General features: G+C 41.9%; 1 protein-coding gene across 1 annotated transcript in view; it reads left to right on the top strand.

Annotated features, from left to right (window-relative positions):
• Positions 1–25,484, top strand: part of LOC106573762 (insulin-like growth factor 1 receptor) — a 172,738-nt gene that overhangs the window by 106,496 nt on the left and 40,758 nt on the right. Inside the window, exons 3-6 of the mRNA XM_014149105.3 lie at positions 15,728–16,034; positions 19,744–19,880; positions 20,357–20,501; positions 23,308–23,516. Of these exons, the coding sequence (XP_014004580.1) occupies positions 15,728–16,034; positions 19,744–19,880; positions 20,357–20,501; positions 23,308–23,516 (798 nt within the window). The remainder of the gene's footprint in view (positions 1–15,727; positions 16,035–19,743; positions 19,881–20,356; positions 20,502–23,307; positions 23,517–25,484) is intronic.

The raw sequence follows: 25,484 nt of genomic DNA, 5'->3' as shown, positions 1-25,484 counted from the left end.
CTGTCTGAGTCACACCTGTCTGAGTTACACCTGTCTGAGTCACACCTGTCTGAGTCACACCTGTCTGAGTGGACTGATCCATTGTGGAGGCTGTGGGGATGGCACAGTCCATCACTCTAAGACATGTGCTACTGAAATTGTATATGGCTATATTACAGTAATTTAACCATATACAAATGAAAAATGATATTATTTGATAACAAATGCGCTTTCTCCCGCATCAGATAGCGGTTGCTGTCCACGGTTCTGAAACACATCAGTGCACTGTTGAATTAGCACCTTGTCCTTGACCATGTGCGTAATAGCAAAGTTAACCAGCAATGCGACGGAGGAGAGAGAACACCCCAACTTAATTATGTCTATAATCAATATCCTAACTGTTAAATGTGCCTGGCTTTATAAATCATCCATATATATCTACAGAAATAAGACAGATCCTGCTTCTGTTGCCTGTTTGAGTGTTTTTAATAGCTTACTGATTCCTTGAGCACCAAACCTCATGCAACCACAACATTCACAAACTGTTCCAAATTGTCCAAAAAAGAGTGCATCCTGTTTAGTCTTAATACCGTAACTTACTTAGGCCTATATTTCAATACTTATATAGGCTACTGTATAAATAAATAATTCAATTTGTTTAAGTCATCGCACAGCATACGAGTCATTCATGATTTTAAATGCTATCAAGGATTTTAGTTTTAAAATAAAATAACAAAGTGAAACTTGAATAATTAGTGTAAACAACAAATAAATTGTTAAATGTTTTGTGTTTTTAGTCTTTGCTATAATGTAGGCTTTACAAAAAAACAAAAACGTTACAACAGACTTTCTGGTATGCTTCATTTATTTAGTGTTGTTTACATTATTCCAAACGGTCTGAAAAATGATATTGTAATCTAACAGCACATGTTTGGCACACATATGCACGCAGCTCTTGCTCCTTATCTTATTTTTCTTGATCTCCAGTATTTTCCACAACTTGTCAAATTTATCCCATACATCTGACTTCCCATTTACCTCCTGAGCAACCAGTAAACATTCCCCCGTTTCGACATCCAATTTGCTGTCCCATGTGTTGCTGTGTGTATACTAGAGGTCGACCGATTAATCGGAATGGCCGATTAATTAGGGCCGATTTCAAGTTTTCATAACAATCGGTAATCGGTATTTTTGGTCACCGATTTGCCGATTGTTTTATTTACATTTTTTACCTTTTTTTAATATATTTTTTTGCACCTTTATTTAACTAGGCAAGTCAGATTAAGAACACATTCTTATTTTCAATGACGGCCTAGGAACGGGGGTTAACTGCCTTGTTCAGGGGGGATTCGGGGATTCGTTTTTGCAACCTTCTGGTTACTAGTCCAACGGTCTAACTGCATGGCAGGCTGACTACCTGTTACACGAGGGCAGCAAGAAGCCAAGGTAAGTTGCTAGGTAGCATTGAACTTATCTTATAAAAAACTATCAATCTTAACATAATCACTAGTTAACTACACATGGTTGATGATATTACTAGTTTATCTAACGTGTCCTGCGTTGCATATAATCGATGCGGTGCCTGTTAATTTCTCATCGAATCACAGCCTACTTCAACAAACGATGATTTAACAAGCGCATTTGCGAAAAAAGCACAGTCGTTGCACCAATGTACCTAACCATAAACATCAATGCCTTACTTTAAAATCAATACACAAGTATATATTTTTAAAACTGCATATTTAGTTAATATTGCCTGCTAACATGAAATTGTGTCACTGCTCTTGCGTTCATTGCCTGGCTCGTTGCGAACAAATTTTCCAGAATTTTACGTAATTATGACATACCATTGAAGGTTGTGCAATGTAACAGGAATATTTAGACTTGGGGATGCCACCCTTTAGATAAAATACGGACCGGTTCCGTATTTCACTGAAAGAAAAAAACTTTTGTTTTCGAGATGATAGGTCATTAATATGGTCGAATCCGGAAACTAAGGCTCGTATTTCTGTGTGTTTATTATTTTATAATTAAGTCTATGATTTGAAAGAGCAGTCTGACTGAGCGGTGGTAGGCACCAGCAGGCTCGTAAGCATTCATTCATACAGCACTCTCGTGCGTTTTGCCAGCAGCTCTTCGCAATGCATTGCGCTGTTTATGACTTCAAGCCTGTCAACTCCCAAGATTAGGCTGGTATAACCGATGTGAAATGGCTAGCTAGTTAGCGGGTGCACGCTAATAGCGTTTCAAACGTCACTCGCTCTGAGACTTGGGAGTGGTTGTTCCCCTTGCTCTGCATGGGTAACGCTGCTTCGAGGGTGGCTGTTGTCGATGTGTTCCTGGTTCGAGCCCAGGTAGGAGCGAGGAGAGGGACAGAAGCTATACTGTTACACTGGCAATACTAAAGTGCCTATAAGAACATCCAATAGTCAAAAGTATATGGAATACAAATCATATAGAGAGAAATAGTCCTATAATTCCTATAATAACTACAACCTAAAACTTCTTACCTGGGAATATTGAAGACTCATGTTAAAAGGAACCACCAGCTTTCATATGTTCCCATGTTCTGAGCAAGGCACTTAAACGTTAGCTTTCTTACATGGCACTTTTACTTTCTTCTCCAACACTTTGTTTTTGCATTATTTAAACCAAATTGAACATGTTTCATTATTTATTTGAGGCTAAATTGATTTTATTGATGTATTATATTAAGTTAAAATAAGTGTTCATTCAGTATTGTTGTAATTGTCATTATTACAAATAAATGAAAAAAATCGGCCGATTAATCGGCAGCGGCTTTTTTTGGTCCTCCAATAATCAGTATCGGTATCGGCGTTGAAAAATCATAATCGGTCGACCTCTAGTGGATACCATGAAATTGGGGAGAAAAAAGGGGTAAAAAATAAAAAGAAATGGCTATAATTACATTGCAGCTTCAACAACGCGTACAGCGTGATAAACTGTTGATCTTCTGTGGTGATCACTGCAGCAGGGAGGAGAGCCCAGCACAATCACATCAGTTGCAGTCAGACTCCCTCTAGTCATTTGTGTGTCTTATTTTTTTCATCAAACAGTGCACTTAAAGCATCAGACAAGCTCAGTGCATACACTGTAGTTGATTTGATTAAAACATAGGATGTGTCTATATATGGAAAAATACACGTTTACATTTTTTTGGGACCAAGACTTGTCTATTCTTTCAACTAATCGATTGATAAACATTTTTTAAATGTCTATTTTTCCATATATAAACACATCCTATGTGTTATAATCAAATCAACTACAGTATATGCACTGAGCTTGTCTGATGCTTTAAGCGCACTGTTTGATGAAAAAAATAAGACACAAATGACTAGAGGGACCAAGATTTGTTTTAGTCGGGGACAGCCCTAATATGAACACAGCTTCATACACTTTTTAAATGAGGGTAAATGTTTGTATGCTTAATCAGGATTAGGGCATCCTTGAATTAAATGTAAAATACAGATGTGTCGTTTTAAATCCAGATGTTGTGCCAGCAGAGAGAGTGTGTGCAGGCCGCAGTGCCAGGATGAAGTGTGTGTGCTGTGTGCCAATCGTACTGAAGCCTGCCGCAAATCTGCAGATGGCTATCCACAAAAATAGGGCTTGGCAGCATCAGAACCACCACAATCCAGAGGCTCTGATTGGCTCTGTGCTTGTGGACTCTCAGTCTCTGTTCCGTGCAGACAGCGTACTTACAGGCAGTGTAATAATCCAGTTAATGAAAAAAGGACCGGTTTGCAGCCAAGGTGTTGGCCTGTTTTAGTATTAGCTTTTGTTGTGATGTAATGTTCCCCTATAATGCTCCTAGTCTCTGACTCCTGCAGTCTGGGGATAGGGAGGTGCAGAGCCACACTCAGGGAGGTGCAGAGCCACTCATCCCTCCTTCAGTCAAAACAAGTCATGTAGTAGGGGACAAAGGCCATGTGTAGTGATATTGTTGTGACTGGAGTCTTATACAACTGAATAAAATATGGGATATGCTATAGAATGTGCCGAGTAGAAGAATGGGGCATGTCTTAGGTGAACATGCACACCCGTGGCCAGAAATCATGGGCTTAGTTTTTTTTTCACTTTTGGAAATGGGGAAATAGTACAAGTACATAGTGTGTGGCTGTAGCGCTTAGAGGTGTGATGGTTGGACTCTTCACTGCTGGCATATCTGGAGGGAGGCTGTGGCTGGTGGTTCTACCCCCAACCAGTCAGCTAGCCAATCTGCCAGTCAGTCAGCCAGCTAACTAGCCAGCTAACTAGCCAGCCAGCCAGCTAGTAAGCCAGCCAGCCAGCCAACTAGCCAGCCAGTCAGCCAGCCAACTCAGTGCTGCCAGGAAACACAGTGCATTTAATGAAGCAGATCTGGGAACTCAGGTATTTTTAGAAGCCACTTACAGTGAGAGGAAACACCTCTGAATCTGTGAAAAAAAGCCTGGTTTCTCTCCGAGTTTGCCTTTTCCCATACTAATGTGGGTTTAAGCCATGGAGAAGGCATGGCTGCTTTGGCCCTGCCAGATAAAACCTTGAGTGCCGGAATGCTTCCCATGTTTGTGTTCTACCAATAATGTCATCATCATCATGCCTGACCAGAAAAAAAATGGACAGTAATTTGATTTGCTCTTGCTGACAGTCTTTACATGGCTTTACATTCTTTTGTGAATGGGTTTACCACAGAAATGCAGTATGCACTATATTCCCATAGTTTATTTCATGATACACTTTGCTGGCTGTCTAGTAAGGAAGTTCACAAAACAGGCATCTCAATAAAACCCCTTGATTTAAAAGTGGTCTACAGTGGAGCAGAGTGGAGATCAAATGTTGTACTGTTGTGAATTTTAGCAATGTCATAGTGGGCAGGTTAGTCACACTGGGAGATGACAGACGAGAAAACAAGACCAAAAGAAGAGTGTTCCATGCCAGCGAACACAAACAGTTTTTCACAAACACGCCAATTCAAGACAGCCAGAACCACCGTGAGGACTCCCTAGATGAACTTGGAGAGTTTTCTGAATTAACAAGGGAGACTGCTGAAGCCACTGTTTGGCCTAAAATAAGATCCAGATGCGCCAATTCAAGACAGGGCTGGGAGACTGGGAGACTGGGCTGGGAGACTCTGTGTGTCTGTGTGTATCTGGGGATGAGCTGAGAGACTGGGCTGGGAGACTGAGCTGGGAGACTGAGCTGGGAGACTGGGCTGGGAGACTGAGCTGGGAGACTGGGCTGGGAGACTGGGCTGGGAGATTGGGCAGGGAGACTGGGATGAGAGACTGGGCTGGGAGACTGAGCTGGGAGACTGGGCTGTTTCATCTGTGAAGCCCACGACCTCACACAACCGCTATAATTAGACAACACATTTAAGATCCAGGAAGGTTCCGGGTCAAAGATATTCGATTTTTTCACTATCTATTGATTATGACCAGAAAGACTCCCTGTATATACTGTACTTGTGTAACACTCAGTACTGATAGTTGATAAATATGAGATGTGTGTCCACTCCCTGATTCCTAAAAACATTTTGATATTACAGACATCCTGAAAAAAAGTACAATAACAATATTTCCAAATGTTTATAATAGAAGACCGTGTTTGTGGTTCCTTACTGTAGCTGCTAGAGAATAGGCCTCAAAATGATCTCCACTAAATGGTCTCACACTCATCTCTGATTGGAAAACAGATTTCTATATAATAATGTAGTGCATATGTGTAAGTACATATGAACAACACAACAACAACATCAATAACAACAGCAGCTGCAGTGGGTTGAGGCCTGAGGGTGGAAGGAAGGGTGTGTGTTGTTGTGTCTGAACGCGGGTGATGGGAAATGCCATGCATGCCTGAACACACAGACCAGCACATACCTCAGTGAAAAACACAGTGCTGGTCTTTAGTGTGCATGGGAGTGGAAGAGACCCAAACACACTGGGCTGGGAGGAATGAGTTCACATACACCTATTTGTGCAAAACACTGAAGATACATTTTTCAGGCTTACCTAAGGCAGCTGTCTGCATGAGAAAAATAGATCTGGAATGATTGTAGATTCTACAGAGTTTGACCATGAAAAAGACTGTTTAAAGCAAAACATGTACAGTAACTCCATAAACGTGCAGGGGATGTTGTGTCTCTAAGTGTACAAAACATCTGATTAAATTGTCCCATTTAAAATAGTCCTTAAACTCTTTGCTGTAATAGGTTAAATAAAGGTTAAATAAATCAAATAAAATAATAGCAACAGTAGTATTGGATTGGTGGTGCGGTTTGTCTTTCGGCTGTGCTAGTGTAGGAAGCATCCTCTCCCTGGCTCTCTGTGCTGATGTGGTTTAAACAAGTGTCTAGAGTGAACCGATGGGGGCTCCAGGGGAGAATCGGGTTGCCGGATGAGGATGTGGCCTGATGGAGCCCAGGGAGCTGGGGGTCGGGGGGAGCTACACAGCCAGACGGATGCAGACTGCTGCTCCTGCCTCTGCTGGTAATCTGAGACGCAGAGCTTTGACTGTATACAAAATGAGGGGCTACCGTACCTGACTGCTGGGGCCAGCATTGAGCTCACTATTTTCAACCTTCATAGATGGCCTTGGTGTGCAGGCTGGAAAATGCAATAAATGGATGCTTGTGCAGATTACTTGAACCATTAATGAATCTATGTTAATAGTGCAAGGAAGGAGATAACCAATCTGATCGAACATATGGTACATTTGATTTGCCACAGATGTAGGGTTTGTTTCCAGGTCAGATGAAATACGAAGATCTTGGTTTTGTTCCAGCGAAAGCAAAACAACATCCTCTACAACAAAGGGGACTGGCCTATTGGGTTTAGGAGAGTAATATTGTATTGTATCGTATCAAACAACATATTTTCAGGCTTTTCCTGAAGGTATAAAGACACTGCATGCTGAAAAGGGCATGTTTAATCACCATGGTTACAGCTCCCCCTCCCACTCCCCTCACCAGAGAGGACTTGTTTACCATCTCTACTCCAGACTCAATAACATGTCAATCATCCAGAACCGCCCCTGCAAGCCTGCTATTGGTCCACAAGAAATCTCTCCTAGTTACACCCCTCAAATTCCTCCCCCGTTAATAATGAATGATTTCCAAACAGTCTGTCCTACATCCTATTCATGACACTGGCAAATTGGATATTTATGATTAGAAAAATATGGAAAATAATACGTATACTAATACTAATAATAATCCAATGTGTATAATAATAACAGTTATTTTTATTATTACTAGAGTATATATATATATATATATATATATATATATATATATATATATATATTTAAAAAATAAATGTATTTCTGTTTCTAGAGGTCATCTAAATTGGCCTTGAAAAGCATAGATCAATTGAAATAGAAATCGAAAAGATATATGATCACCTCACATTTTGTCATCTTCATGGCTTTAAATTACATTCCTTTGAATCTGTATCCAGTTCGATTATTTTACCTTCACCTTATGACTTTGTGAGATAGCAAATACAGCAGTAGAGGTATGCACATAGAATAGGCTACTATTCCACTGCAGCATCGTTGCGTGCGGGCTGCAAATGCGTCACTAGTCTCCCCAGATGTAAACACTGTAGTAGCCGACGCAAGCACCTTGGCTAGAGCGACATGCCACGCATTCAAATAACCCAGAGGAGGATTGGTGCATAATGCTCTCTGCAAGGATCAGTCTTTTAAGAAAAACTGAAATTCTGTGATAAAATATTAGGATTATAAATGTCAAACGGAGAAATGTGGTTCTCCCGATCAACGAAGCGTCATGTGGGAGAAAAACAGGCATCAATTGAAACCTCACTGTCTCCTTATCAGATCAGAACGAAGCAGAGCATATTGTGACAGACAGACAGACAGACAGACAGACAGGCAGGCAGGCAGGCAGGCAGGCAGGCAGGCAGGCAGGCAGGCAGGCAGGCAGGCAGGCAGGCAGGCAGGCAGGCAGGCAGGCAGGCAGACAGACAGACAGACAGACAGACAGACAGACAGACAGACAGACAGACAGAGAGAGAGGGCAGGGGGGCGTCGGGCGGGCGGACACATGATGTTCCCATAGGCTACTAAACCCAAGATCGCCGATTCGCAACAGCTCCCAATCGCATGTCCCCCGCCAGCCAAGCAAGGCGAGCCCTCTCGATGCAGGGATCTGACGCTCTCTCTCTGATGCAGATGCTGCGTGTCAGCAAACCTCCGTTTGTCTCAGATCACTTATCGGCATCCTGGCCCTGCAGTCACATTCCTGCAGCAAAACAAGCATTCTAATCCTTCTGCTACATCCATAGCCCACTACAACATATCCAGGATTGATGATATACAGTATTTGAGTCAAGTCATAACAAGCTTTCATATTTCTTCTTAGTCTCCTGAAATGTGTTATTGTATGTTGGTGAAGAGGACAAAGGGATTTACATTCTACTCCTTGACTACTGAGCTGATAGATATTCTTTGTATACTCCACTGACTTCAGACCACAGGCAAACAACATGTCACAGGAAAAACATCCAAGTGGGTCAATGGGCTTTTAAACAGCATGTAGGTTTTCCAGTCTGTTACAGCACTGTTGTGACTGTAGCTCTTCGTTCATTCTCTGTTTATTGAGGGTACAGGAATGTGTGGAAGTCTCTGTGGGGAGCCCACTCTGTCGCTCTCTCTGTGTTCATTGTGTTGTTTACTACAGAGGAGATGGACCGTGCCGCTCCTTACATTGCAGTAATTTTGCTGCGTGCAGCATGGCAGGCTGGGCAGCTGCAGTGTCTATGGCGTCTGACCTGTCAGTTTTCTCTAGGAGGGAGAGATTGTGCAGAAATGAGAGTGTGGTACATAACCCCTACACCCACTCCCCAACCCTCTGGATCTCTGCAGCAGGAGTGTGTTGTCAGCTGTACGAAGCCTCTCTCCTCTACTGACAGTCACACATGACTGGGCACAACCACAACATACCGCTATCTTAGCTTTCTTAATGGGGCCATACAATCTTATCGGAGCCCAGTGTTTGGCATTGATTATTCCAGTATCATAATCAACCCTTGAGTTACTCATTTAAAGATAACTGTAAGTGCACTATTTACACTGTATCTATTTACATGTTATCCTCAATTCATTGAAATACATACATTGCCTATAGATACAATACTGTGCAATATAGACCATTACTTCCTGATAAGGACTATTGGGCCTAACTAACTAAACTGATGAGACATACTCTCTGATCAGTCGTGCATTTCTTGTTAGGTATTCTAGTGGTCCCTTTCCTCTGAAGCAGTGGAAACCCACGATGCCACGCATAGCTGTGTGTAGAGCAGAGCAGTGTGGAAATAGGCTGGCTGCACTTGGAGCATTTATAAATATAGGATTGTATTCTTGATACCACATTTTGTTTGGTCACACAGGGAAATTGGCTTGACTTATATGGATTGTGAGGCAGCAGCTACCCCCTCTTCTTCCCAGCGAAAGGTGTACATGTTTGGAATTTCTCTTCATTGAGGGATCTGTTCAAATGATGCGGAACCTCTCCTAACGAGGCCCCTTTGAGCTTGTCTGGGCTGCCCCCTTTTGGTGGAATTCCAAAAAATGAATGGCTTCCAGTTTTTTTCTCCCTCTCTCTGCTTTTCTCTCTCTTTGCTCACCTCCATCATGGGATTCAACTTCTAGATCAGTGCCTAGTATGTGTTGGTATTGGATAGGTTACTTAAAATAATGCTTTTGTCTTCATGGGCTAGGTCCAGAATGGCTAGGTATTTATGGAGCATTGAGCTAGAGCCTGGTTAGAGAGTTGGAATTGGAACAAGTAACTGTCCATCTATATATAGCTTATAAAAGGGCCATATGGCTATTTAAGGAAGTGCAGTTCTCATTTACCACCCATACTCATTCCAACCCACCAATCCTGTGTTATGGTTTAGAAAAGGTTTTCAATCAATCCTGTGTGTTAAAGGTGATGAGCGGATTAGTAATAAACCAATTATTACATAATGGATGGCAATAAATAGAGTGATTAGCCTAAGTCTTGGCTAAAGATATCAGCAGAAATAAGAAGGATCATGTCTGTGTTCTTTTGACCAAATAGCTGATTTCTATTTAATTTTTTTCTATTGAAAAAACTTGCATCTTTCTGTTGGTTACAAAACTCTAATGGAATGTTTGATGACTAATTTCACCTCTTGTATGTTCAGCTTGTGATTTGACCAAATGTGAGAAAGAATCTCAACTATTTGAGAAATGGTTAAGAGTGGGAATGATGAGTCTCCTCCCTTGTGAAAAAGAGAAGCACTAGGCTAGTTGGTACTGTGGGAGTATGATGTGTTTGCTTTGCAACATTGCTGTAGTGCATTGTCACATTCTTCTTCACTTACACAGATGTTTGCTAAAGCAGCATGAAATATTCATGTTTAGATTAGTTTAGCAGCCCCACTCCCTCTCTCCCCTGGTTCATAAAGCACCGCTGATCTTCTGACACTAGACACATCTTACACAACCAAACACACGTCTCGAAGGAAACACTCCTACTATACACACACTCTCTCTCTCTTTCTTTTTCTAGTTCTATCTCTGCACCACACCCAGTATACACCTAATATGGAGGAGGCTGGTGGGAGGAGCTATAGGAGGACGGGCTCATTGTAATGGCTGAATGGAATCCATGGAATGGAGTCAAATGTGGTTTCCATATGTTTGATCCGTTTGATACCATTCCATTTATTCCATTCCAGCCATTACAATGAGCCCGTCCTCCCATAGCTCCTCCCACCAGCCTCCTCTGACTTAATACAATAATCATTCTATATGTCAGTATGCAGATGAATTACCCCAATAAACACACAGTTTAAAAACCTTTGATTTCCTTATTAGTGCGGAGGCTAATGAACAGACAGAATGATGAAGACGTGTCGTGTGTGTTTGGTTGTGCCCCCCCCCCCCCCCACCAGCCTGCAGGGCTCGGCACCAAGAGGCCGTTGCCTAGGAACCAGGAGTGTCACCGTGTCGCTCGGTGGCCTTCTCAGTTGGAGTTAGATCCTCTTCAGACAGGGGTAATCATTTGTAAAAAGCACTAGGTCACCAAGAGCTCCTCCACATCCACTCACTTGGGCCCACACCCAGGCCTGTCTCTGTGTAGTAGACTTCCCTTGGCCTCCAGATTAGAGCTCCTGTCATTCAGTTACCATGGGCACATGCTGCCTCACCTTCCCTCATGCATACCTGGGGCCCCTGATAAAGTATTTTCCCCTTTCCTGTCCAAACTCAGGTGGCCCTTGATACATTATAAATAACTACTGAGTTTCCTCACTAGACAGAATCACCTCACCTCCTCTTCCCCTCCGGGAACAACATCACCAAATAATACATAAGGATTATAATACACATAATAACTATGGTCTAAACATCTAACAGCATAGGCCTAATACCTGGGCGGATAGTCAGAGCTGATTACAGGCAGATTAAATGTATAGTATTGCGCTTATAGAGTTCATTGGGCAACAACTCCAAATGAACTGTTTGAAGCCTGTCTTTCCCACCATTGTAACCAAAGTCAGTGTATTTCTCAACCAGAGGTAATGCTGGTGTTATTGATACCACATTTCTGTGTGGTTTAGTCCCTTTGCTATTCTCAGTAAACACTGACAATTGTTATTCGTGAAGCTAAAATCTTAATTTGAAACATGCCAGTGTTCTCCACATAATTGTTTTACTGTTGATTTTCTCACGGTCTTGAAGGAAGTTCATATGTCTTGGAAGCTACTCTAGGAGTTCTGATTTCTGTAAGTGGCGTCACTTTTGTCCCGTTTCTGGCACAGAATTGGTAAACCAATGAAATGTTGTTTCTCAAGAAATTGACTGCAAATGATCTATTAGCTGAGGGGTTTTCTTTGCTGCAGTTTTTTGGTCTTGTCTTGGGTGGTAGCTGCTTTAATAAAATCTATACTTGAATAAAGGGATGCACTGTAATCTGGTAAGGGTGCGCTGTCCATCAGTAGGTTCTTGTCAGTGGGACCTGGTTCAGGTCTGCTCCCCCACTGCCATGAAGATGTAGTATCAGAGAAGCTCAGTCTGATTGGAGCCCTCCTCTGCTCCTGGAGTCAACGGCAATCCATCTACTGGCGATACAACTGCTTTATTTCTCCCCCCTCTCTCTTTCCCCTCCCCAGAATTCCCTTAATAGTCCCAAACAGCAATAATATTTATCTGTAGTGGGGCCAGCTCTGCAGTTTACTAACAAGGCTGGCATAGAGCAGAGTGGGGCCCTGCGCAAACATTCGACGCCCTGATGGCACACCACTTCCTCTCTGAGAACGTTCTCCAGCTCCCCAGCTCTGCTCAGCGATTACCATTTTACAGCCCACTAATCCTAAAGCCTGCCTCTCCTCCACCTCCAACGAGCACAGTACAGGCTAGGCATGCACACACACACACACCATCCAGCTTAATCAGAGTCTCATCATGCCACCCATCCTCACTCCTGTCCTCAGAACTTGATATAGGTCTAATAATAGTTAACCCATTTAACCCTTTTTCCTCTCCAGGGAAAGAAGCTCATAAATGTATTCCAGTTTAAAAACCGTTGAATTTATTGTAATTTGACACTGTATATAAGCTAATTAGAGTGATCTGTGCTTTATCTGTTAGCTCCATTAGTGTCTTTCCTCTCTGACCCTGTCATCCAGACCTATAGTAATATGGTGACTGTTTACTCTGACCCTGTCATCCAGACCTACAGTAATATGGTGACTGTTTACTCTGACCCTGTCATCCAAACCTACAGTAATATGGTGACTGTTTACTCTGACCCTGTCATCCAGACCTACAGTAATATGGTGACTGTTTACTCTGACCCTGTCATCCAGACCTACAGTAATATGGTGACTGTTTACTCAGACCCTATCATCCAGACCTACAGTAATATGGTGACTGTTTACTCTGACCCTGTCATCCAAACCTACAGTAATATGGTGACTGTTTACTCTGACCCTGTCATCCAGACCTACAGTAATATGGTGACTGTTTACTCTGACCCTGTCGTCCAGACCTACAGTAATATCGTGACTGTTTACTCAGACCCTATCATCCAGACCTACAGGAATATGGTGACTGTTTACTCTGACCCTGTCGTCCAGACCTACAGTAATATGGTGACTGTTTACTCTGACCCTGTCATCCAGACCTACAGTAATATGGTGACTGTTTACTCTGACCCTGTCGTCCAGAGCTACAGTAATATGGTGACTGTTTACTCAGACCCTATCATCCAGACCTACAATAATATGGTGACTGTTTACTCTGACCCTGTCATCCAGACCTACAGTAATATGGTGACTGTTTACTCTGACCCTGTCGTCCAGACTTACAGTAATATGGTGACTGTTTACTCTGACCCTGTCATCCAGACCTACAGTAATATGGTGACTGTTTACTCTGGCCCTGTCATCCAGACCTACAGTAATATGGTGACTGTTTACTCTGACCCTGTCATCCAGACCTACAGTAATATGGTGACTGTTTACTCAGACTATGGTGACTGTTTACTCAGACTATGGTGACTGTTTACTCTGACCCTGTCATCCAGACCTACAGTAAAATGGTGACTGTTTACTCAGACCATGGTGACTGTTTACTCAGACTATGGTGACTGTTTACTCTGACCATGTCATCCATACCTACAGTAATATGGTGACTGTTTACTCTGACCCTGTCGTCCAGACCTACAGTAATATGGTTACTGTTTACTCTGACCCTGTCATGCAGACCTACAGTAATATAGTGACTGTTTACTCAGACCTGGGCAACCAGACCTATAGTAATATGGTGACTGTTTACTCAGACCTGGGCAACCAGACCTACAGTAATATGGTGACTGTTTACTCTGACCCTGTCATCCTGACCTACAGTAATATGGTGACTGTTTACTCTGGCCCTGTCATCCAGACCTACAGTAATATGGTGACTGTTTACTCTGACCCTGTCATCCAGACCTACAGTAATATGGTGACTGTTTACTCTGACCCTGTCGTCCAGACCTACATTAATATGGTGACTGTTTACTCTGACCCTGTCGTCCAGACCTACAGTAATATGGTGACTGTTTACCTGGCCCTGCGCCGCCTCGTGGGCGTCCGACCCGCACCGCCTACAGTAATATGGTGACTGTTTACTCAGACTATGGTGACTGTTTACTCTGACCCTGTCATCCACCGAGGGCGCTCGACCGCACCGCCTACAGTATGGTGACTGTTTACTCAGACTATGGTGACTGTTTACTCAGACTATGGTGACTGTTTACTCTGACCATGTCATCCATACCTACAGTAATATGGTGACTGTTTACTCTGACCCTGTCATCCAGACCTACAGTAATATGGTGACTGTTTACTCAGACTATGGTGACTGTTTACTCAGACTATGGTGACTGTTTACTCTGACCCTGTCATCCAGACCTACAGTAAAATGGTGACTGTTTACTCAGACCATGGTGACTGTTTACTCAGACTATGGTGACTGTTTACTCTGACCATGTCATCCATACCTACAGTAATATGGTGACTGTTTACTCTGACCCTGTCGTCCAGACCTACAGTAATATGGTGACTGTTTACTCTGACCCTGTCATCCAGACCTACAGTAATATAGTGACTGTTTACTCAGACCTGGGCAACCAGACCTACAGTAATATGGTGACTGTTTACTCTGACCCTGTCATCCTGACCTACAGTAATATGGTGACTGTTTACTCTGACCCTGTCATCCAGACCTACAGTAATATGGTGACTGTTTACTCTGACCCTGTCGTCCAGACCTACAGTAATATGGTGACTGTTTACTCTGACCCTGTCGTCCAGACCTACAGTAATATGGTGACTGTTTACTCTGGCCCTGTCGTCCAGACCTACAGTAATATGGTGACTGTTTACTCTGACCCTGTCATCCAGACCTACAGTAATATGGTGACTGTTTACTCAGACTATGGTGACTGTTTACTCTGACCCTGTCATCCATACTTACAGTAATATGGTGACTGTTTACTCTGACCTTGTCATCCAGACCTACAGTAATATGGTGACTGTTTACTCAGACTATGGTGACTGTTTACTCAGACTATGGTGACTGTTTACTCTGACCATGTCATCCATACCTACAGTAATATGGTGACTGTTTACTCTGACCCTGTCGTCCAGACCTACAGTAATATGGTGACTGTTTACTCTGACCCTGTCATCCAGACCTACAGTAATATGGTGACTGTTTACTCTGACCCTGTCATCCAGACCTACAGTAATATGGTGACTGTTTACTCTGACCCTGTCATCCAGACCTACAGTAATATGGTGACTGTTTACTCTGACCCTGTCGTCCAGACCTACAGTAATATGGTGACTGTTTACTCTGACCCTGTCGTCCAGACCTACAGTAATATGGTGACTGTTTACTCTGGCCCTGTCGTCCAGACCTACAGTAATATGGTGACTGTTTACTCTGACCTGGGCAACCAGACCTACAGTAATATGGTGACTGTTTACTCTGACCCTGTCATCCTGACCTACAGTAATATGGTGACTGTTTACTCAGACCCTGTCATCCAGACCTACAGTAATATGGTGACTGTTTACTCTGACCCTGTCATCCAGACCTACAGTAATATGGTGACTGTTTACTCAGACCCTATCATCCAGACCTACAGTAATATAGAGACTGTTTACTCTGACCCACTAACCTGTTTCTCTCTGTCTGTTTTGCCCAGTGTGCCCAGAGAAGAAGTGTGAGCGGCGGGCATGTACGGACGGTGGTGAGTGTTGCCATGCCCAATGCCTGGGAAGCTGTACGGAGCCGGACGACGACATGGCCTGCGCAGCCTGCCTGCACTACTACCACGAGGGCCGCTGCATGCAGGACTGCCCCCCAGACACTTACAAGTTTGAGGGCTGGCGCTGCATTACCATGGACCTGTGTGACCGTGTGCACCTGGCCGGTGACTTTCACTTTGTCATCCACGGAGGGGAGTGCATGCCTGAGTGTCCATCAGGCTTCACACGCAATGAGAGCAATAAGTAAGAGAGTAGAGATCACACTTCACCTCAAGGTCTCCCCAGTATCAGGCATGGTCCTGGTTATGGGTTGTCTACAGTATTATATTAAGTACTACCATGAGTTCACTCCAGTCATTGTTACTGTAAACAGTCCTCTGACATATTGATTGTGGGGTGACTTTCTGGCCATGTGTGTTTTGTTACATTACGAATCTGCATGCAGATGTCTTCTGAATAATTCACCTCTATCTCAACACCTCCTCCGCCTGGTCCTTTACAAGATAACATTCTTAAAAACAAAAAAAAGTGTTTTATTGTCACATACACCAGATAGGTGCAGTGAAATGTGTTGGCTCGGGTATTCAAACCAGAAACCTTTCAATTACTGGCCCAAGGCTTTAACCCACATGTCAAACTCATTCCACAGAGGGCTGAGTGTATCCAGCTTTTCACTCCACCCTTGTACTTGATTGATGAATTAAGGTAACTAATTAGTAAGGAACTCCCCTCACCTGATTGTCTAGGTTTTAATTGAAAGGAAAAAACAAAAACCTGCAGACACTCGGCCCTCCGTGGAATGAGTTTGACACCCCTGCTCTAACCGCTAGGCTACCTCTCCAAGGAGAAGCTTCAGAGCTAAACATGCTTCGGGCAGAATGTATTGTTCCGTCATGATTGATTGAAGCCTGTGGACTTTACAGGTAATTCCGAATCAGAGGAAGATGCTCAACTCAGTACCCAGTACACAAGACTCATCCATTGGTGAATTTCTGTAAATTACGGCCGGGCCCGTAGGGTGTGGTCATACTGTAGCAAGCATAAATGTAAACATCAGATACAAAAGGGACTTTCTGAACATTACTTGAATGCGTTCAGGAGGGATTTATCATAGCAGCGCTGTAACTCAGAACATTTCCCCTGTTTGACATTTCCCCGTTTGACATTAATAAGTTTGATTAAGAGAATGTCTTTGTTCATGTCTCATGGTAACTTATCTCCGTATTTAGATTTTTCATTCTCCAAACTTTCCATGTTGAGTCTTTGTTGCAGGTTTCATCATATTGAGTAGGGCTGTTGCGGTGACGTTATTACCGCCACACTGGCGGTCACGAGTCATGAAGACAGTCAATTTCCACCTGACTGTTCAGTCCCGGTAATTAGTTTCTCCAGGCTCTGATGCTGCTGATGGTCATTAGTAGCCTACCAAACTTGCTAACTGCCTGGTACTCAGCACTCTATTGTCCCTCTAATCACTCTGACATCAATGCAAAGGTAATCGAAAATCTAATCAAACACTTCATGAGAGCTCACGTTGCGCAACATTTCTATAGCTATACAATTGTGCGAGAAAACAGATTGATGGCCTCTACTAAAAAGAGGAGGATCTTATCAGGTTTCTATAGACTAGGCCTACTATATTTATTTCTCAACTTTCCTAATATTAATCACATTGTTTATCTTTACAACAGGAGTATAGCCTACCTGGCTGACATGAAAATAAACCACAGGAAAAACGTCCTCCATTCGCTATTTAAGTGTATGTATTTTTTCCCTCTGCCCGTTTTGAGACAGGTGCATGATAATGGTCCAATCCAAATCAAAAGAAATTTCACACATATATTATTTTGTATATGTAAAGACAAGATTAAATCACGAATAGTCTGATGAGTGACAATATTAGCATGTCACTTGTGAATTAAATATTATCACTTGTGAATGATGCCCAGCATAAGAAACTGCCTTTTTTTGCGACTTTTTCGAATCATAGTCGCACACCTCATGTAGCCTAGCCCATAGGCCTATATGTTTCGATAAGGATTGTATCACAACTAAAGTGGACAAAATTAATCACCTTAATCTGCTTTACAAAGCGTTTAGAGCCTTACTGGCACACATAAGCAGTGCGTGAGTTTCAAGTTTGGAGAAGATCATTTTCACCATAAAATGCACCTTTATAATAAAAGCATTACATGCATAATTGCATTTGCGGTAACTTTTGATAATGGTGTTTTCCCACTAATGGAACATTTGCGCTAATGGCCTACTGCCATGTGCGTATTGCTGCTCTTATAATGTGAAGAAATAGCCTAATAGTTTATCAACATTTTAAGCTAAACGTTCTGTTCTGTTGCGTCAGCCACATTGCGTGAAATATATATGTTTATTAAGCTAGTGGTTGTATTAACTGTCCCAGACTATGTTTGGAATATTTATTTCTCGCACAGAATGAAAAAGGTTGACTTTTGTACTATGGGGGATAGAAGATTGACATAGGCTAGTAATTTTGCTGTTCGTTAGGCCTACTTATCTTGTTGCCTGACGAAAAGTAAATGTGGACAGTTCTTCCAATATCTTCAATATGCACCTGGGAATTGGATAAGGATGCACACAGTTCCGTCCCCAATGTGTCTGTCTTCACTTGTAGCCTATGAGAAAGCACCGATCACGTGACGAGAGCCATGTGAGTGAGAGGCGCTTCGGATTGCGCAGCACTCAGGGAGAAGGGCACTACGCAGCACTCCGGGCCGCAAAAGGCATGGATTTTTTTAGGGTGTATAATGGCCACAAAGGGGATGCCGCCATGAAATTTCGAGGCATTATCAAGTGCTTGTCAAATTGTGAATGAGAGCACCTATTTCTTTGTTAACCGCTCAACACAGAGCGGTTAGAATAGAATGTGCACACAAATATTTATATTTTATTCAGCTTTGTTCAATTGTATTCTTCATACCATAAGATAATATAAAATAATGCCACGGAATTATAAGCAAATTTTGTCTGCTAAATAAACGAGTGTAGCCCACAACCATTTGGCATAGCCACATCAGGACAACTCAGAGTATGCTATTCTTTTCTCCTGAAATAGACTAAATTTTTTTCATATCATACTTCTTTAGACCTGTCTAAAATAAATAATGTATTTATTGTGAAGGTGTAGGCTATATTACATGGATTTATTAGACTTTTTAAAATGTTGATGTTCTAAAAGTCTGCATCAGTGGCTTCTAGGCTATTTGTGGAAGCCAGGAGATGCTAAATGTGTTTATGTTAATTCACTGTCAATTACCTTACCGTGAGACCAACAGTTATTTGCTTGACAATCACCAGCTGACGAAATTTCGTGACCGCCACAGGCCTAGTCATGAGTCTTGACCTGGAGGCAGCACTGAGCGATTTCCCCTTAGATAGGCCAGCTGCAAAATCAAAATTGGCTATATTGTAAAAATCCATGAAAACAAAAATGTGTTTTTTGGTCATAATTTAAGGTTAGGGTTAGGCATTATGGTTAACAGTGTGTTTAAAGTTAAGGTTAGTGTTAGGTTTATATAAGATTTTATGACATTGTGGCTGTGCCAGCTAGTGACCACTGCAGAGCTGCCTACAGAACAAGATTCATGACGAAAAACGACAACCTCCTATATTTTTTTACCATATCAGTCTTGTTTTGTCTTTAGGACTGTTTAGTGAGTCATTTTCTCATGAAACCATGGCTTCATATGAGGACTCATAAAAAATACATTGTTCACAAAGAAAGTGCCCTTGTATTTTAGAAAGCTAAAATTAGATACATTTTTACTTCTGGAAGTTTGAGATTTTTAAGGTGAGTTGGGGTGAGGCGTCTTAATTATGTTTCTTGGAAATTGTCTTTTTTTGTAGTTTTATTTAGTTAAGGTCATTCCTTGACTGATTTCCCTCTTCTCTCCCCCTCCTTTCTCTTCCTCAATCACAGTATGTTCTGCAGTGCCTGTGATGGCTTGTGTGATAAGATCTGTGACTCCAAGACCATCGACTCAGTGGATGCTGCTCAGTCTCTAATGGGCTGCACAGTCATCAAAGGCAACCTGCAAATCAACATCCGCCGTGGCAGTGAGTACCAGTACCAGTAACCAGGACCACTCAGTCTGTCTGTCTCCCCAGAGACCGGGAGGGGAACACAGAGCACGGGGCCACTGGGAGAGCTAGTGTGGGCCACAGAGTCAACATTACATCAGCTGCCTGCTCTGTGCCCCAAACCAATTATCACATTATGCTATTATGCTATTTATTTGCTCAGTTGACAGAGTGACTTACAGCTTATCTTTAGATATGAAAATGTTTGTACAACTCTGGATTTGCTGGAGCCAGGGTAATTCTCCTCTAGAGCATTGAGTATAGTCATACAGTATAGTCATACAGTATAGTCATATAGTATAGTATAGTCATACAGTATAGTCATATAGTATAGTATAGTCATACAGTATAGCAGTACAGTTGCCTGTGGGATTTGATGTGTTCAGAGCTGTGGTTCTCACACACTGGCTGTTGTGTCTGACTAGTGTTTGCTGACTCTCTCCTCTCCCCAGATAACATCGCCTCAGAGCTGGAGAGCTTCATGGGGCTGATCCAGACAGTGACAGGCTATGTGAGGATCCGCCACTCCCACACGCTAGGCTCACTCTCCTTCCTCAAGAGCCTGCGCTACATCAATGGGGAGGAGCTCATGGAAGGGTACGGCAGGCTGCTCTCTGAGTCTGAGATGTGTTTGGGGACGTGTCAGCCTTGAACCACAGCCTAGAGAGGAAAGATGTTCTCACTCCAATATCAGCGTGGTCCAGCCATATTTTCGACCAGGAAAAATGACACATGGATGATTTAAATTGATTTTTGGAATCCATCTCATGTCAAATGTATCCCAGCAGGTTTTGAATGCCTCATTCATTATTTATTTATGAGTAGAGGCTACCAGCCATAACATTTACAGTACAAAGGAATTCACACAACCACCATAACAAGGCACCTCTCCAAGTTATATAGTGAAAAAGTGGATGAACTATCCCACTGGGCACACCATGTTATTTCAATGTGGATAATTGGGTATTATTTGGTTGAGATGTTGATCAATGAGATTACAACCTACAGTATATTCACTCAAAAAGGCTGCCAAAAGTTTGTTGAATTTCCAATGTGTTATCACTATGCTTTCAACCATCTAAAAACACAACCAAATTCCAATCGAAAAACAAAGCCTGAGTTTTGATTCAGTTGTCACCCAAATGTCTATCACTGTGCTTCCAACCATTTTAAACCACAGAAAAGTTCCAATGGGAATACAATGACAGATATTTTGTTTATTTATACAACAGATTAATATCACTGTGCTTCATCTAATAGCAGAATCAAAAGAACTGGATTGCAGTTGAAGTTACATTAAAAGCACATGGTGCAAGTGATCAATGCTATTCACGATTCTGCGCAGAATATGACAGCGATTGTGCATGCTATCTTGAACATGCACGCGGTCACTTTATATGATTACATAAGAAAGGTGTAATTACAGTAACTTCAAAATGTGGCCATTGATGTGTTACTCATTTCAAGGTTGAATGTTACATTCGTTTTTAAGATAGCCTTAACTTTAGGCTATTTACTGTTGACAACACAACCAAATATCAACGTTTAAAAGGGGCATATCTACTGCTTGGATAGTTCCAGCTGAGCCACTGGCTTAATCCTATTATTTAACTGTTATTTTTGGTTGAGTTGGAGACTCATACATATAATTTTCAGCAAGTTAATAGGCTATATATTCTATATAAAAAGTGATATTGAATTGTGTTTGGTTGTCAACGCAATAAGATATCAACATTAGAAGGAGATCTATCTTCTGCTTGGATAGTTCCATCTGTGCCACTGATTTAGTCTAGCTTTAAAGGAGAATTTAGAATTTAAATTTGGAATTTAATTTTCTATGTAAATGTGATGTTATAGAAGATTTCAGACATTTTCTCCCCGCTATTTGACTTGTTTCTGAGAAACTTAGCCCAACCAGTGATTCATTACCTCATCCTCATTGTGCAGTACGGGGGCTCTGAAAAAACATGAACAGACGGAAAGGCTCTCAGTATAGTGATGCAGGTCTTTAAATGTTGTACACATGAAATTGCGTCATTCCAAACTTTATCCGCAATGTTATATTCCATTTTGTTGCGACTCGAGCGATACCTCTGTCCATTCTAGCAGCAGCCTACACAGAGACTGGAACAGCTGGATAAGGAAAACAGCTTGAGTCGCACAAAATGTAATATAATGTTGAAGATAAAGTTCGGAATGACACAATTTCATCTAAAGTCCCGCATCACTATAACTAGAGCATTTCCATTTCTAAAAGGATGTATTTGGGTCTTTTTGGAGCATTTGTTCATGTTTTTTCAGAGCAATGCACAACGAGGATGAGGAAGTGAATTGCTGGTTGGGGTAAGTTTCTCAAAAACAAGTAAAAGATGCAAAACAAGTGTTTGGACCCTTCTATAACATGCCATTTACATCAAAAATAGAGATTTTGTTATTAAAAAGCAAACTTCTCCTTTAATTCCAGTTGTCGATAAATTAGTAATAGATATGTTAGATTCACGTCTTCTCAGTTAAATAAAAGACTAAATAAAATAAAATAAAAGTTCAAATGCACTTTAAATAACATTTTATTTTATTTAGTCTTATTCCTTAACTTATATTTTTGGATGAAATGGAGATATGAATCCAACATATCAATTATTAATCTGCAGTGCATATAACAATGAAGGTCTGACATCGTCTATGTTGAAATTTGGTTACCACGATGGCATAATCCTGTGGTTTAAATTTCACCCTAAACACAGCAATTGATTACTTAAAAAAAATTCAATGTGCATTATTTTCCACGTAGATTCCACGTCACAATACGCTGACAAATTACGTTGAAACAACGTTGATTCAACCAGTTTGTGCCCTGAGGGCTCTATCTGAATGGAAACCCAGGTGTCCCAGCTTAATCTGGCTGTAGCATGACATCACCAGGGTCCTATCCCCTGTCAGAGATAGGGAGAGTGTTTCTGGAGATGACCAGGAGGGTCGTGGGAAAGCCTCTCAGGTCTCTTGTTGTCATCCCTCCCAGGCTAGAGTTACAGAACAAGGAATGCTCTAGAGAAGGGCTGGCATTCCGCTCGTTCCCAAGGTATTCCATGTAGCTGAGAGGCTCTGAGTCGCTCTGTTTCATCTCTGGCCCTCTCTGTGTGCACAGTTCAGTGTTAGACAGACACACCCACGCACATTGAAACACAATCCGCTCTGACGTCTTCTCCTCTTAACACTTTACATATCCACCAGATGGAAAACTAGGCCAACCACTCCACAACATTTTGACGACTTTATCCTCAGTGCTCTATTGTGTGCTTAAAGTAAATAAACTGACTGATTAAAAAGTGGTTTGGTCCCATCTATGCCAGCACAGCTGCTAGGTGTGTTAGTAAGTTAACACCTGTCTGTTGTCTCCCCTCAGGATGTATGCTTTTTCTGCCATTGACAACCAGCGCCTGCAGTACCTGTGGGACTGGACCCAACACAACCTGACCATCAGAGCTGGGAGGCTATCCTTCCGCTTCAACCCCAAACTCTGCATGTCTGAGATCCACAATATGTGGGAGAAGACGGACATCACTGAGAAGTTTGAGGAGGGCGATTTCCGCAACAATGGAGACAGAGCAAGCTGTGAGTACACCAATGTGATTTAATAAGAAGCCTTAATCTAATGCAACACTGTTATCACAACTAAGTTTTCTGTATGTGTTGTGAGGAGGTTATCTAAGACAGGGGTTCAGAACTTTTGTGAAACAGCACAGTTAAAAATATATGGCAAATAGAAATCAAACTGAATGGACATCAGAAATCGATGGGAGAGGTTGAGTGTAGAGGAAGGACAGGACTAAAAACAAACAACATATAACTATTGTAAAATAGATTATGTCTGTAAATATATATAGTGTGTATTAGAGGTCGACCGATTATGATTTTTCAACGCCGATACCGATTATTGTGGGACCAAAAAAAAGCAGATACTGATTAATTGGACAATTTTATATATATATATATAAACAGTTGAAGTTGGAAGTTAACATACGCCTTAGCCAAATACATTTAAACTGTGTTTTTCACAATTCCTGACATTAAATCCTATGGAAAATTAGGATCACCACTTTATTTTAAGAATATGAAATGCCAGAATAATAGTTGAAAGAATGATTTATTTCAGCTTTTATTTCTTTCATCACATTCCCAGTGGGTCAGAAGTTTACATACCCTCAGTATTTGGTAGCATTGCCTTTAAAGTGTTTAACTTGGGTCAAATGTTTCGGGTTGCCTTCCACAAGCTTCCCACAATAAGTTGGGTGAATTTTGGCCCATTCCTCCTGACAGAGCTGGTGTAACTGAGTCAGGTTTGTAACCCTCCTTGCTCGCACACGCTTTTTCAGTTCTGCCCACACATTTTCTATAGGATTGAGGTCAGGGCTTTGTGATGGCCACTCCAATACCTTGACTTTGTTGTCCTTAAGCCATTTTGCCTCAACTTTGGAAGTATGCTTGGGGTCATTGTCCATTTGAAGACCCATTTGCGATCAAGCTTTAACTTCCTGACTGATGTCTTGAGATGTTGCTTCAATATATCCACATCATTTTCCTCCTCATGATGCCATCTACTTTGTGAAGTGCACCAGTCCCTCTTGCAGCAAAGCACCCCCACAACATGATGTTGCCACCCCTGTGCTTCACGGTTGGGATGGTGTTCTTCAGCTTGCAAGCCTCCCCCTTTTTCCTCCAAACATAACGATGGTCATTATGGCTAAACAGTTATATTTTTGTTTCATCAGCCCAGAGGACATTTCTCCAAAAAGTACGATCTTTGTCCCCATGTGCAGTTGCAAACCGTAGTCTGGCTTTTTTATGGCAGTTTTAGAGCAGTGGCTTCTTCCTTGCTGAGCGATATAGGACTCGTTTTACTGTGGATATAGATACTTTTGTACCTGTTTCCTCCAGCATCTTCACAAGGTCCTTTGCTGTCATTCTTGGATTGATTTGCACTTTTTGAACGAAAGTACGTTCATCTCTAGGAGACAGAACGCGTCTCCTTCCTGAGCGGTATGACAGTTGCGTGGTCCCATGGTGTTTATACTTGCGTACTATTGTTTGTACAGATGAACGTGGTACATTCAGGCATTTGGAAATTGCTCCCAAGGATAAACCAGACTTGTGGAGGTCTATAATTTTATTTTCTGAGGTCTTGGTTGATTTCTTTTGATTTTCCCATTATGTCAAGCAAAGAGGCACAGAGTTTGAAGGTAGGCCTTGAAATACATCCACAGGTACACCTCCAATTGACTCAACTGATGTCAATTAGCCTATCAGAAGCTTCTAAAGCCATGATATCATTTTCTGGAATTTTCCAAGCTGTCTAAAGGCACAGTCAACTTAGTGTATGTAAACTTCTGACCCACTGGAATTGTGATACAGTGAATTATAAGTGAAATAATCTCTGGGTCTTCCTTTCCTGTGGCGGTCCTCATGAGATCCAGTTTCATCACAGTGCTTGATGGATTTTGCGACAGCACTGACATTTTCCGTATTGACTGACCTTCATATCTTAAAGTAATGATGGACTGTTGTTTCGCTTTGCTTATTTGA

The sequence above is a fragment of the Salmo salar genome, chromosome 16 (genome assembly GCF_965601325.2).
Source record: "Salmo salar chromosome 16, fSalSal1, whole genome shotgun sequence".
Classification (NCBI taxonomy): domain Eukaryota; kingdom Metazoa; phylum Chordata; class Actinopteri; order Salmoniformes; family Salmonidae; genus Salmo; species Salmo salar.
This window is presented reverse-complemented; position numbering and strand designations above follow the sequence as displayed.